The sequence below is a fragment of the Rhea pennata genome, chromosome 22 (genome assembly GCF_028389875.1).
Source record: "Rhea pennata isolate bPtePen1 chromosome 22, bPtePen1.pri, whole genome shotgun sequence".
In the NCBI taxonomy this organism is placed as follows: domain Eukaryota; kingdom Metazoa; phylum Chordata; class Aves; order Rheiformes; family Rheidae; genus Rhea; species Rhea pennata.
The window spans coordinates 746,341-760,918 of record NC_084684.1 but is presented as its reverse complement, the minus strand read 5'-3'; the positions used below and the strand labels follow the sequence as shown (position 1 = coordinate 760,918).

General features: G+C 45.7%; 1 protein-coding gene across 3 annotated transcripts in view; it reads right to left on the bottom strand.

Annotated features, from left to right (window-relative positions):
• Window positions 1–14,578, bottom strand: part of PAX7 (paired box 7) — a 105,198-nt gene that overhangs the window by 9,259 nt on the left and 81,361 nt on the right. Inside the window, exon 8 of one of the 3 annotated variants that reach the window (XM_062593247.1) lies at window positions 2,490–2,555. The exons of the other annotated variants lie outside the window; for them this stretch is intronic. Coding sequence (XP_062449231.1) covers window positions 2,490–2,555 — 66 coding nt within the window. The remainder of the gene's footprint in view (window positions 1–2,489; window positions 2,556–14,578) is intronic. 3 annotated transcript variants of the gene reach the window in all.

The following is a 14,578-nucleotide window of genomic DNA, read 5'->3' as shown; positions in this document are numbered from 1 at the left end:
AAACTGCTGAGCCTGGCTGAGCTCTGAATAAAGGGAAGATGTAATAATCTGCAACTAGCTCAAGGGTGTTAACTCCGAAGAAGCAGAAGGGTTGTCCCAAAGGAACGTAAATTGGATACGAGGAAGAAACTGAAAAGGGAAAATCTGCGGCAGGATCTCCTGGCAGTGGGTAGTACTTATGAGGCTGTGGTAGTATTTTCCTAGGGGTGGGGTAGAAATCCTCTCTCTTAGGGAAAGGCTGGAAATGTTATCGGGTGGAATATTTAATATGAAGGCAGACCAAAAAATTCCTGTTGTGCAAACTCTATTTGCAGGCTGAAATCTCTCCACCTCTTTTTTCAGCTTCTGTTGTGTCACCATTTACACCAGTTAATGGGGAATGGAAAGTCTGACAGAGGCCTGGATAACCATGCTGGGAGACACGTTGGATATTTTGGTCTTACTAGCTACATGGAGCAAGTTCCCCTCCGAGTTCCTCCACAAGGGAATGATGCCTCTGTCATTTGTAGTTAATTCAGCTTTTCCTTTGGGTAGGTCATCTCTGCCCTCCAAAGCTGTTCTTAGCCACTTCATGGGGACCCAGCCTAATCTTTTCCATCTCTACTTTGCAACCCGTTCAGCTAATCTTTTCCTTCTCCCTTGCAGGATCCAACCCTTCCTCATATTAATGCTTTTTGATCTCTGTGGATTCATTTTCACATGGTGGGAAGAGGAAGAGTAGATTATTTTACACATACATTAAATGGAAACAAAATGAAGAGGTGACTGTAGGACTACTGAAAGCTGAAGAAAGGGTTGGGAGGAGATAAATACAGTTTCCCCAAAGATCTTCACTTGAAAGGAGGATAAATATATGCAAATATGCCCCTAGGTAGGACTAAAATGACTTATGTAGCAATCACTAACAGTGCACTCACAAAACCAAGCAATTAATTTTGAATATTTTCTAAATCACTAGGCCCAGCTGAGTTGTATCCCAATAAGCCAAGTCAATCCAGTAAGTATACCCATTAAATTTGACTTTGCAGTCAGGCCAAGCAGCAGTAGACTAGACAGAGCTTCATATTTCTTGCTCCTAGAAAACATCTGATCCAGGTAACTGCAGTCTCCTTAGTCTAATGCCCATTCCCAATAAACTGTGAAGCCCAGGGCGTAATTTTACATTAGACTCCCACGAGGGTTACTCCACTGATTTTAGGCATAGTCCTGTTTTCAACGGCATGAATGAGAAGGTGGCCTAACTCTGTGCTTCTGTTTTGTTGTGGGTTAAAATATAAGGAACCTGATGCTTCATTTCATTGCCCCAGCCTTACTTCACTGTCTTCATGCAATTCCAGGGACACAAGACCCAGTGAAAATGGCACGGAGAGCCTCTGAATGGGCTCCATCCAATGCCCACTAGTCTGAACAGAAGAAGGAGCAGAAACAAATCTCACAGCCTAGAAGATTTTGTTTTATTTCAACATAATGTAAAATTTAGTAAAGCTTTCTAAACAAGATTTGAAAAGTCAGGAAGGACATGCAGGTTCCAGTGAGGTAACCTGGTAAATTCAGGTTTAGCCATTAATTTAATGGGGCATTCATTTTGCTCTAGAAGTTGATTATATTACAAAAGACAGTTGAGGTAAAGGGCTTCATCTAGCCAGGTATTTGTAAGCCACCTATCAGCATGCAACCTGAGCACCAGACAAGGATTTCTAGTGCTGAAGAGAACAGTGTTATAAATATGAGCCACCACAATCTTACAAGCTTTAGATAATTCCCGTTCAACCCAAATTCTTCCGTAAAAGAAGCAGTTAGGCTATTGATTAAGGGAATGATTATGGTCTTCCTGAGTGGACTTTCTTATAACCACAGGAGCAGTAAGGTATATTTGCTTCCCATGGTAATCAACATGATACCGGAACTCTTGTATTTAGATAGAATAGAGATAGATCAAATAGAAAACAAAAAGGTTCACTACAAATGGCAAAGGGTTGCTGTGGAAGGGCTCCAGACCTGACCTCACTGCTGTTGCATAGTGTAAGTACTTCATTTTCCTAACTTTTGCACTTCAGATGGGAAAGCATGTGGAGATAAGTGAAATCCTTTCTGGTGTGTATGGGACAGGTCATACTATATCCCTTGAGAGTGATCAGAAATGGTAGCTATGGGTCTGTGTTTGAACAGCGGTAGACTTTGCCAGCGAACAGTAAAACCACAAATATCATCAATGCCTTTCAATGACTTAAAACATCTGAAGGGATGTTTCAGTGCCATAAGGGAATGCTTTAAGACACAGCGAATGAAATGGAGATGAGCATTTGTAACCTGAGATGACCCTGGTCACTTGATGGATGAAGAACTGCCACACACTAACGATGGAGAGGGCTTATGGAGTTGTGTTGGTGAGGAGATGGAGTTGAGGGTGCAATGGTAGGCTGCAGCAAAGCAGGCCAAGGCAGGCTGCACAAGGGGAGGATTAGAAAAAGGCGATGGGAAGTTATTACCTGATTGTTCAAGGCTATGGTGAGGTTCCACCTGGAGCACTGCATCTTGTTTTGGGCACCCTGCTTCTGTAGAGATGTACAAATTATGGAGACGGTCTAAAGAAAAGTTTCTAAGCTATACAAAAGAAGGGGGAGATCTTAGCTATAATGATAAGAGAAACTGCTTGAGTCTGGATGGTCTGGGAAAGAGAAAGGGGCTCTTCTTGTGGTGGAAATACCTTAAGAAAACCAGAAGCGTCACAGGGTTATATACCTGGCAAGGGCTACAACAAACCTTGTAGTAGAAGTGTAATTTGGAGGGGAATGGGGTAGGTATTGCTGCAGGTAAGAATTACATTTAAAACTGCTTGATCTAGAAACATGAGCCACTATCCCCAGTTAGGGCACCAAACTCTACGATCATTCAGATAAAAGCAGATAGAAAAAATTTAATTAACCTGGATAACCAGAGAAGAAACAAAAAGGCTACTGTGGGCTATCTAAAGCAAAGGGGCATCCAGTTCTATGCGTCCTGATTGTACTAACAAACAAAATCAGCCCAAGACACAGACTCACCCCTTCCAGAAGTGAGAGACTAAAGCCAAAAGGCTGACTAGTGTCTTGCCATGATGAAACTTTCAAAGGAGTTTGATTTTCAGGCACGGCTGAGCATCTCCGCTCTAAAAACCAGGTTCCTCAGAGATGTCCCTAGGTATGCAATGAGTGAGTATTTGGCCTGCTGCCTTCGCTGGAGTCAGGCTGATTTATCCCAGCTGAGGACCTGGCCTGCTGTGCCCGCATTCATTTTTGAAGGCTGGAGTCCCTGAAGGATTCTCAGTGTCCATTAGAGTCGTTGCCTCTTTGTAATGATTCTAAAAATAGTTTTTTGGGAGCATTTGAGCTGTTTCTGTTTTGCTAACCCACCTCATGGTAATTCACCTTGTGTTATGTAAACACAAGGCTTATGGGCCAGCTCGGCAATCAGTTATGTCTCTTATTCTGCACCTATTTGTCCACTCCTGGATAAGCTCAGACCTGCTGATGGCAGACGAGAAAGGAAAAGGTTTGGGGGCTTGACGGGAGATTGAAAATACCCCCAAATAAACAAACACAAAGATTTCCTGCCAAATCAGCCCTAAATCTATTGCTACGCATGTGCCTGATGGGAATTACGGCAGGGTGGGGAGCTCACACAGCGCAGCTAAGTCCCAGCAAATTAAAACTGTTTTATAAACTTCTGTCATTCCCCATGGAGAGATCTCTCCCTTCGCATGCTTCATGCCAGCAGAGGTTGACAAAGACAAACCAAAATTCACAGGCAGGTCTCCTTTCTCCTCCTCCCTTTCCGTTTCTCTCTCTCACTTTATTTATTTATTTTCGGTTCGCAGCTAAGCTGATCTGTGCTCGCTCACTATCACAACCCCCCGCGGACACTGGTAATAGAGTGCGGGTGCTGACTTACTGCTTCGAAACCAGGTTTCCTGAGATCCTTTGAGTCCTCTTCCTGCACCCCTCCCCCCGCCTTTTTCTCTCTGTCTCTCTTTTTGGAAGCATCTGTAAATGTGAAAGGGAGCTGCACTACAAAGAATCCCTCGAGTGGCATATCCCAGCCCCAGGCGAAGCTGCTTGGTGCACTGATAGTCCTGCGTATCTGCTCTAGAACTCCTCTCCCTCTCTTTTTTTTTTTCTCTTCCCCTCCCTCTTTCTCTGATCAATCAAGGGCTGTAATCAGTTAAGGTCCAGCTTAACTGCAGTGTAAGATACACCAGTTAAGTAAAGCCAATGCCTCCAGGGTTCCCATCGTAAATACGGAGAGGTCATGGGGAGATGAAATAACCCTGATAAGTTCAGCAAGTGCAATGCTAGCTAGACTCGTGCCAAACACTTAATAACTCGAGCTGGCAAAAGAATGGAAGAAAGAGAAAATCAGAAGTGCTTCATATCGCCAACTCCTCTGCTGCCTGCTCATTTGCTCCTTCAATTCCCAGCTTTCCCAGAGGGGGCTCGGTGCATTTTTTAAGGTGAGGGTTTCTCTTTCCAGTTCAGTTTAATGCATGAACAACCTGGACCCTGGTTTGGCCCCATTCAGTCCCTATCAAATTTGCACCCAAATTCTACTTGGTCTTAATCCCAAACTCACGATTCTAGATGAACACAACATGATATTTGGATACAAATATGACTGTGTTGACTCACTTCTAATTAGACATTGGCCCACTAGGCATTACAGACGGGGGGAAAAAAACACGTAGGATTTATTAAAAACCATGCAGACACACAAAGAGCTGAACAAAATCTTTAACCACAAGTGATAAGAAAGCCCTAAAGAATTTTAGTTTAGATAAGTATTCCTGGACTCTTGAGTCCTCCAGCTCTCTAAAAGCTATTTGACTGGAGTTTTCCTGTAGTGCTGAAGGTGCTTATTTAAGCAGAGGACGAGATTAGCTCTTCCTTGGGTGTTTTGGCACTCTTACACCTGGAGTCTGCTGAAGAGCAGCACAAAACTTTCCAAGTTGACAGTGATTATTTGACTGGTCATCACTAACAGGTGATGTTTTTGAACAATAAAGTGACAGTGTAAAAGCAAAAGAAACACCTGGCCTAATGCACCATTAACTTGCCTTCTTATTTGCCAGTCAAAAATCAATTTTGGTTATGTCTGATGTTACTCTGAAGTAAAAATACTTTTTTACAATTATAATATGCCTAATACTCCATACTGTGCAGAACAATTTGTTCAAGACTGGAGCTCATAATAACATCAGTTCTTGCAAGAGCTACTCATTCGATGCACCAGGATGGAGAGAAGCCATGAGGAAGCAATCTCAAACATCAGAGGAGCAAAACTCCAGTTTTTAAATCCCTAGTTTTCTTACTAATGACATCCACTCTCTTAAAAAGTGTTTTTTTAAGAAGATATACTGATGAAAGGTAGCTATCTGCTGGCAAAACTATGTCTGTGCCAAAGGGAAAGGTAATTACCTCATTAGAAATTAAACCTCTTCCAAAACAACACAGTAATACCCACACTAAATGGGTACATAAACCCGCGCATAGCTCGGCCTCCTGTACGAATGCAAGCAAAAACCTTCCAGCATTAACCTCGCAACTCCTGTCTGAGTTACAGCTTCTTTTTGATGAAGACATCTTGATTAAAAGACTCGAAGTGATGGAGAATCCTCTAATGTGCTGGGTACAGTGGTGCCCCTCACCTGTCCTCCGCATTGCAGGGCCAGGAGTGAAGGTATCACAGCCAGCACTACTTGAGTAGAGTTTGCAAGTCATCTCCTGCATGCAGAAGTTTAAAAGCATACAAGCCATTGCTGATCCAGAGATAAATAGTGGAAAAGGGATTAGAAATACTTAGCGGAGGAGAGGGAAGACTCAGGAAGGGCTGATTATTTTAAAGATATGACTATTTAAAGATAATGATTGCATAAATTTAATTAATGCATTTTCATGCTGCAAATGGCCGTTTTGTAATTAATGTATCTGGCCTCGCTAAGCATGGGAGATCACATCTCCCAACCCCCCCCCCTTCCAGTTCCCCCCTCCGCCTCTCGTTTAATGAAAGACAGAAAGCAGATGACAGAAACAATTTGTCAGCCAGTACGGGTGTCAGATGCCTAATTGGTTGCGCTGAGTTAGTGGAAAGTAAAGGGGGAGAGGGTCGAGGTTGGGGGGACTCTTTCCTCTTTATCCCAGGCTTCAGGGTGGGTGTCTGTTTTGGTGGAGGGGGGCGAGGGGCCGAAAGTGTTTCTTGTTAATTGATGGAGATTAGGACACAGATTGGCTGTGGCAGGGACTGGGCAGTGACAAGAAGGGGACAGGAGAGGCTGGTTAACACCCGTGCAAACAAGCTGCCATATCTCACAATACGTTAAGTCTCGGCACCGTTGACAACATCAATAGTTATCTCCCGCTCTCCCTGTGCCCGCTGCACCCTGTTCCCCCGGCTGCGCCTGCCGGGGCAGAGCTTAGTGCATCAATCAGCAGCCTTGGGCACTGCTTGCGCCCGTGTGATTTGCAGCCCTTGGGAAGAGCCGGATTGTACCCTCCGGCTTTGAGACGAAGCGGTCCCTTGGCAGAAAAGGAGCCACGTCAGTCCCGGGAGACCAAAAAGAAATCAAAACCGGAGCTTTGCCCAAGCCTTCCCTGCCCTAAGCTTTGCCCTGGGTTCAGATCACTGCTGCAGTGTCACCAACTGAGAGACCCTCAGAAAACTTGCACGGCCTCTCTCCCCGCTTCCCTGCCCCGCGAAGAGATTGCCTTAGAAACGGCAAGACTAAACAAAACTGGCATTTAATGTATTTGCCAGCTGGTGCCTAAGCTTTGTGGGTGTGTTTGGGTCACCAGTAATAAAGCCCCCATCCGATCACGTTAACACTCCCCTCGTCCTTATGCGGAGAGGAAACCCCCCTCCTCGGCACAAGAAGGCCCAAGAGGGAGAGCGCTAGCTCAGCTCACAGCAGACGCTATGATACAAGCAGAAACGTGGCTTATTTCTGCAAAGTTTTTCTCTTTTCAAGGACTTCCATGACCTCTGCACCAGGCAGCTTGCCTGCTTTAATGCATTTACTACCATCATTGCTGGGTGAGCTGCCACTTCTCACCTTACAGCTGGGAAAACTGAGCCCAGTAAAGGTTAATAACTCAAGACCGCACAGAAATGTATCAGGGAACAAGAATTCGAACATCACAAATTCATGGCTGATGTCCTATTTCCACATGGCCTTACCTGTCCCCTTGTAATAAGTTAAACACAGAAATGAGGTGAACATCAAAATGTCAGTGGCATATGATGCTAACTGTTTAGTGTATCTCTAGACCGGAGATATAAGGAAGTTTTACACAGGAGGAAACGCTTTTCTTTGCTCTGTCTCACTCTCAGAAGTAACAAAGATGAGAAGGTAGGTAAGTCCCACGTCATTTGACCCTGCACAAAGCAAGAAGCAAAATCCCAAAGCCCCAAACCGCCAGTGAATTTCAGGTTTGGAGCCCGGCCTTCTCCCCTGGGGCCTGGCTCTCTCCTATCCCACCCCCCCCCCCAAAAAAAAAAAAAAAAGATACAGAAGAAAAAGAAATCCAGAAAAGAAAAAGAATTCGGAGCAGGCCCCAGATTCCTGAACCGATTCCCCTGCAAAGCCAGCACTGCCCTCCCACCCTTTCCGCCTGCCACTGACACAGTCAGTAAGTGTCAGGGCTAAGTGTTAAGACAGATCCACGTATTCCAAAGCAATCTCTGATTTGAGGATACCCGATGCAGACACCTCGGAGCTCTTTCCTCTCCTCCAACTCCAGCCTCCGGAGAAGAAAAAAAAAAAAAGCCTTAGGATGCTGCAGGTAAAAGGTAGTAACTGGAATTACTGGTCCCTTTAGAGAATTTGTCTTGCCTCGAAATTTAGCAAGCGCTCAGCGTTTAGTCCTTGCAAAAAGACAGTGCAGTCTCTCCCTGCACACACCCCAGCACAGTCCTTCAGCCTCTTGCAGAAACACAAGCTTTTCCCTCCGGTTTAGAAGATGTAAATCACTCTGCCAGGCCTATTGTGTATTAAGCAAAGACCAAATGATTACAAGCACCATATTGGCTGAGAAAGAAGCAGGCTGCGGTGAGTTGTGTATCTGTCACATCGCTGCTCCTGCTTGGCAAATAAGTTCTAACGCACAATTGGTATTTATTAGATGACATACAACAACTGTCTCATTAAATCAGGGTTTGAGTGTAGGCCGGAAGTCTTAATTTAAAGTGTCACCAGCTATTGAAATCAGACAGGTTAGGGAGGCGCAGAGGGAAGGGAAGGAAAGAAGTGGGGCCTGAAGAAGTAGGAAACGGTAACTGGTCCTGACTCACCTTTCCAAATGGTTTGTGATCTCTGAGCTGGGCACGGGTTCAAAAAAATATTTGTTCTGCATTCGCTTTCTCTCTCTCGCTCCCCTCTACGCGCGCTTTCCAACTCTCCCCCTAATAAACGGTTGAGCACCTTTCTCTGTGTTTTAAATGCAGCGTCGAAAGCAAAGGTTAATGCTGGAGATTGCATTCCAATTGAAAACGCGGCAACCGATAAATTTGGTTTGTTTAGAGTGGAAATGCTTGAACTGCTGTAGATGGGTGGCGGGTGCGAGAGCGTGGGGAGAGGAGGGTGGGAGATGCTCCCTGCGCCCTGGCTCCTCTCCGGACAAAATTAAATTTCAAAGTTTAATGAGTTGCGAAGGGCGCTGGATTAGAAAGGCTGGTCTCTGCGCTGCCAAAACCAAAGCAGTGCGATGAAAAAAAAAAAAAAAGATAGAGAGAGGGGGAGAGAAAGACAGAGAAAAAAAATCCCACCAAATCCAAAACGTCAGGGAACAGAGCAAGTGAAAAATGTCAGGGCAAATTGCTCTTGACAGTGTTAATATCTGCACCTCATAGCAATAATTACATGTAAATAAATAGTGAAATAGCTCTCAGCTGGAGTCTGTACTCTGAGTGCAGATGCCACTAACAGCCAGCTGGGGACCTTTCGCTCTTCGACTGCCGTTCTCCCCCCTTTCCTCCCTCCCTCTCCCCATTTCATCTTTGCCAGAGCTGAGAGCGCAATTGCGGGCGACTGCAGAAGGCTGCTCGCAGCCCCCCCCTGCTCGTGGCACCACATTCACTCCCTCCTCACACCAGCCTCCCCAGCCCAGGAACCGCTGCGGCCGTCAGGGGAAAATATATTGTCTTTAGTCCCTTGCAAGGGGAAAACAAGCTTTACTGGATTCAGGTCTGACCATCGCATGAGCAAAGCTGAGGCGGGGGGCAAGGCATGTCTGACTATCCTTCCATCTCCATCCCTCCCCTCCTAAAAATGTCAGGAGGGACGTTGCTCGCAGTTGTAGCACTGAGATTACATTCTTCTTATCACCAAGGCTGTCTGTATTTCGAAAAGGACACAAGAGAACTTATGGTTTGGCATCAGGATGCAAAAGATGCTTCAGTTCCACAGGAGAGTTGTCTCCCACGGCTATCAGTAGCATCTGCAGAGATTTCTAAGCCTGACTTTGCCTGAGCTTGTGCCTCTAACCCTAGTCCATGGGCAAAACGCACTTTTGCAAATCCACATCATTCCTTCCAAGCGCACAGCTTAACGCAGTGCTTTGCTGCAAAACTGCCCTGGTCCAAGCAAGGGAAAGAAAGTCATCGTACCATCAGCATCTCTGGCGAAGGTGGGCTGGAAGCTCTTCGTGCCATTCCTTCCCTGGACTCCGGGGACACGACAGTAGCCTAAGAAATCATGAATGATGTGGAGAGGGCGAGTATGAATTAATTACTCACTGCCATTTCCAGCACACATCAAACACAGGTCGTAAGGGTGAAATCCAAAGCAAAGTGGTGCTTTACTCAGTGGAGAAGCAACCTGTGGAACTCCTTGCTAAAGGAAGCAGTGGATGCAAAAGCCGCAGGGGTTTGGGAGGACACTGGTTAAGTACATGGAAGAGAGGTTCACTGAGGATGACTAGATAGAAAAAATACTTCCTGTTTAGGAAATCTTCCGAGCTGATAGTAGTGAGAGGCTGGGAAAGTTCTCAGGGAGAAGTACCATCTCTTTGTCCTGCTCTTGATCCTCATGAGGTGTCTGCTTACAGCCACTGTCACAGAGCACCTACTGGGCTAGGCAGAGCTTGGCTCAAAGCTAACGCAGCTAATGTGGCCAAAGGGCTGTGGAGGACTCCAAGTGTCATCTGGGAGGGAAGATTTGAAGACTCCGAAGGACTGAAACTAAACTTATCATTAGATACAAATACAGGATTACTAAATGTGGAAACACTTTTTCAGAGGCAGTCTTTGGGGCTAGCAGAAGGCCTTGACTATACCCAAGGTCTAGGGTGATGAGGTTCCTAGCTCACATGTCTAAATTTAAGCAGGATAAACACTGTGCCCCCCTTCTTGATCTTGGAGATAACAACGTTCCTTGCGGTACTGTGAGGAAATGCATTCTAGGATGATGAGATACTCAGATATTATGATGAAAGTCTTGGAGAAAGTCAAGCTCATTGTTTTGGCCCTCATGCTCTTTCACTTGCTCGATTTATCCCTCCGTGCCCTTACTCTAGCTCTCAGCCTTGCAAATCACCACCCAGTGTGCGCCATGGGGCTGTGCTAAGCCTCCAGCAGGCCCACGCTGCTTGCTTCTCTTCGGCTCTTCGCTGGAAGAACAGAAACACCTTGTGGTTCGAGATAGGCAGCAATAAGGCCTGTGAGATCAGCGCATGCGAGAAGAGGGCAACTGCGCATCCCGAGACACGCCGGCTCAGAGCCAGAGGAGAGCTGCTCCTCCAGCACAGCACCTGGCAGGATGGAAACACTTCGGGAGCCGCCCTGAGTGAAGCTGGTGTGTGCCCACCTCACCAGGGGAAGAGGGCACGCTCTCACACTGACACACGCTCGTTAGCCACTCCCTAATCGGCATCCCAACCGAACCACTAGACCAAAACAAATAAAAAAACTAACCTGCCACTGATGGGAGGCAGACGCTCTTGCTGAACTGCTGCCTTGTGCAAGGGAGAAAAGCTTTGAGGCCTTTCCTTTCGGCTAATGAAATTCATAACAACACCCCACACTGTACGAAGCAACAAACACAGCTCCTTTATTTGAAAAACAAATATGTTCTTTAGAGCTTCCTGGTTGTCAAACACCTTTTTGTTTAGCTCAACAACTAATCCACTTATCAGAGGATAAAGCTGCCAGTGAATCACCAGTATGATAAAAGCATGCACAAAATTAGCAAAAATTTGCCTATGGCTCCTGCACATTTAACAAACACCAGCTAAGAGAAAAATGATTCCTATTTTTTTTTAATAACTGAGATCCCCAGGAGAGATTCTGTCAGATAGCAGCTTTTATTTTGCTTGCAGTTTTTTTTTCCTCGCTCTCTCTCTTCCCATATAACCCAAGCACTGAGGCTGGGAGATGCAGGGAGCTGATATCAGATCCACGGTGTAATTGACAGTATTTGAATAAGCAAGAGATGGAACCAGGCAAAATTTTAATACATTTTTTAAAATAGAAAAACAACGTTCAGGTATTAGCTTCTCTAGGAAGTCAGTATTGCTGGATGTTTTCCTGTTCGTGAGGTCATAACGCCTGCAGGATGCTGCATTTGTCCTTCTCTGCTCTGAACATTTTGGCGTTTTGGACCCCTTTGTGATTTTAGATTCTCTGCACTCCTGCATGGCAGATCCGTGCTACTGTCTCCACTACATGGATGGGGAAACCCCTGCACACAAGAGTTAGTAGCTTGCCCAGGTTGTGTATTCAAGTTAGTAGCACGGGATGCAGGTTGTGTGACACCCAGTCCTCTGCCACAGCCATTAAACCACCTCTAACTCACCTTGAACTCTTTTGCTGCAACCTTCAGAGAGACCATGCTCCTGATGAGAGAATTAACTGGGGTAAACACTATTTACCTACTCTCTGAAATTCATTCAGCCACATAAACCTTGGGAATTTCTACAGCAGTATCTATGCAAAGATCTTCTGATGAGATTTCCAGCATTTTTGGTCCCACCTATAAACCAGCATGTATGAGCCAGAGAGACTCCTTAGAGTTGGACTCGGAGCTCACATCCCACCTGAACAGCTCAAAGCTCTGGAAATGTTTCTCTTTCTGGTTGAGACGTATTTGCAGAGGGGACTGCTGGAAGAAGATTCCTGAAGAGCTGTCCTAAAGTCAATGGACTCCAATTTGGGACTGGAATCCATTTGGTTTCAGAGTCCATTTCCATGGTTAGGACATGCTGGGGAGCCTAATCTACATCACTCCATGCCTATGGAGGTTCAGAGATTTGAGGGGTTTTGCTGGAGTCTTGGGGAACTTGGAAAAAGTAAAAAGACTGGTTCCATTAAAGACAAAATTAATGTCTCCGTAGTTTGTGAAGTCAGCAAAGAGCAATTCAGTTATTCTGAAGTTTGACTCATTCTCTGAAGACCCCTGTCTCTCTGCACTGATTATACAGAGAATGTAAGATGACGTTGCCCCTAATGGAGCTGCCTTGGGTAAGTGGAATGAATTTGAATGATATTCTCTTTGCTAACTCTAAATGAAGACATTCAAAAAGGAAGAATGACTACAGCATGACTCTGCTACCTTTAAGCTTACTGAAATCACACTACCGTAGCAGTTACTGGTCAGGAACAAACAGTCAACTGACACACTTAACCTAAGACAGGCAGTCGAGCTGTGAGAATCAGAGGCTTTGAAGGCTTCTGGCCGTACCTTTTAGGCACAGATCTTTACTGAAACAAGGCGTCAGCAAGAGGAGTGTCAGAGATGAAGATTCGCAGACGTTCGAGGCCACGGAGCCACTGCGAGAGTCTGAAGCAGGAGAGCAAAATTCATTCTGGTATTATTCTCCTTTCCCCCCACAACTTTGCCTAGGCTTGAATGGGACCACAGCACATGACGATGGGAGCATTTAGGGGAGCTGGGAATTAATCAAGAGGCACACACCTGTCAGGCTGGTATCTGGAACTAAACAGAAACACTTGCTAGTGCTTGACCTTGTGCCCTCCAGACAAGCCTGTGGCTCTCGAGTGGTTTGAGAAACTCTCTTGCTGGTGCCGCAGCTCCAAGGTCCTGGGTGAAAGGCAGCAAGGGCAGCGAGCAAGCAAACAGCGGGAAGAGATGCAGAAGCCATGTTTCAAGTGATGGGGGGAAGGAGAAAGAGGCCTTAGCTAGTGGCACTGATGAAGGGACAGGCAATCTTCTGGCAAGGTTGGGAGAATTTAGCCAGGCAGCTAGTGTAATAACCTGGACATGATGGGAAAAACCACAGCATGCAAGAGGTTGGCCAACAGGCCAAAAGCAGAAGCTACCTGAGGCACAGTGCTGCAGGTAAGAGAGGCTGGATAGTGTAAGGCACTGAAGACATTTAAAGTCAGACATCCCCAAGAATTTCTATACCTCCCCTGGATAGGATTTGTTTGGGGTCAGATATATGTGATACATCAGTATGTGCTGATTAGCAGTCCAGCACATGCTTCAGTATTAAATCAGTTCTGCTTGTAGATTATGAAGGCCAAAACTCCGCACTGAGTAGTGTTCAAACAGTGAAAGCTCAGGCAAAGCTAATTCTGCCAAAAAACATAACAAAGCCCTGAATGCACGACCAGGGAGCCATAGATCTTAAAATACCAGTCTTAAGATCTTAATCCTATACCTTAATCTTAATTCTTAAAGAGATGTGGGGCACTTACACTTTAAAATGCATGAATAGATTCTAAATTCATAAACAGATGTAAAATGGCTCAGCCACTCTGATAGCACTGACCTCAGACCCAGATAATGTGAAAAGCGAGATGTCACTGTACTTTTGGCTTTCACATTTTCTGTTTTAGGGCTTCCAGGGTGTCTGTGTAAACACCTGAGAGAAGGGGAAAGGACAAACACTTGAAGAGAAGCCAGCTTGCTCCAGCTGCCCCCAGTACTGAAGAGAAAACGAAAACAGAATGTACCAAATATAGTCAACAGCATGAGGTGTTGGGACACCCTACACCTGCGACTGCGTCCTACAAGAGCCCGTACATGAAGTTGTATGAGTCAGTTTGCTAGTCTGCAAGATTCTAGTGTTTCCACCAGGCATCCTGCTGTGCCTGCTCTCTCCGCATCTGACATGAAACCCCCTCATTCCCCTAGCAGCAGAAAGCAGTCAAGCATTCGAATTACTGAGGGGCTAAAGTGCCTCCTGAGAGAGGCCCAGATCCTGAGGGTCCAGTTCCAAGGATGCCCAAGTGCCCAGGAACCTTTGAAAGCTTCTGTGTTTGCTTTCCGAGCTATAACGAGCCTGTGGCCTAGCAGTGCAAGCAGGAGACCAGAAGTGGCTGCTGTAGGAAGCAAGAAAACATTTTCTACAACTGATGTCTACTTTTTCTTCTCCATTGGTTCAAGTAGCCAAGCCGTGATGACTGAAAGACCCCAAGGTCTTTCAAGCCAAGGCTCAAAGCCTCACTGTGCTAGCTGCTGTACCAAAATGTGCCTGAACCACTTTCCCTTGAGCTAACAACCTGAGCCTATGGATTCTGCAGTTAGCAATGATTTTTACGGACTCTCATATATATATAGGCAAGATCAGGAAACAGAGCATGCCTCCAG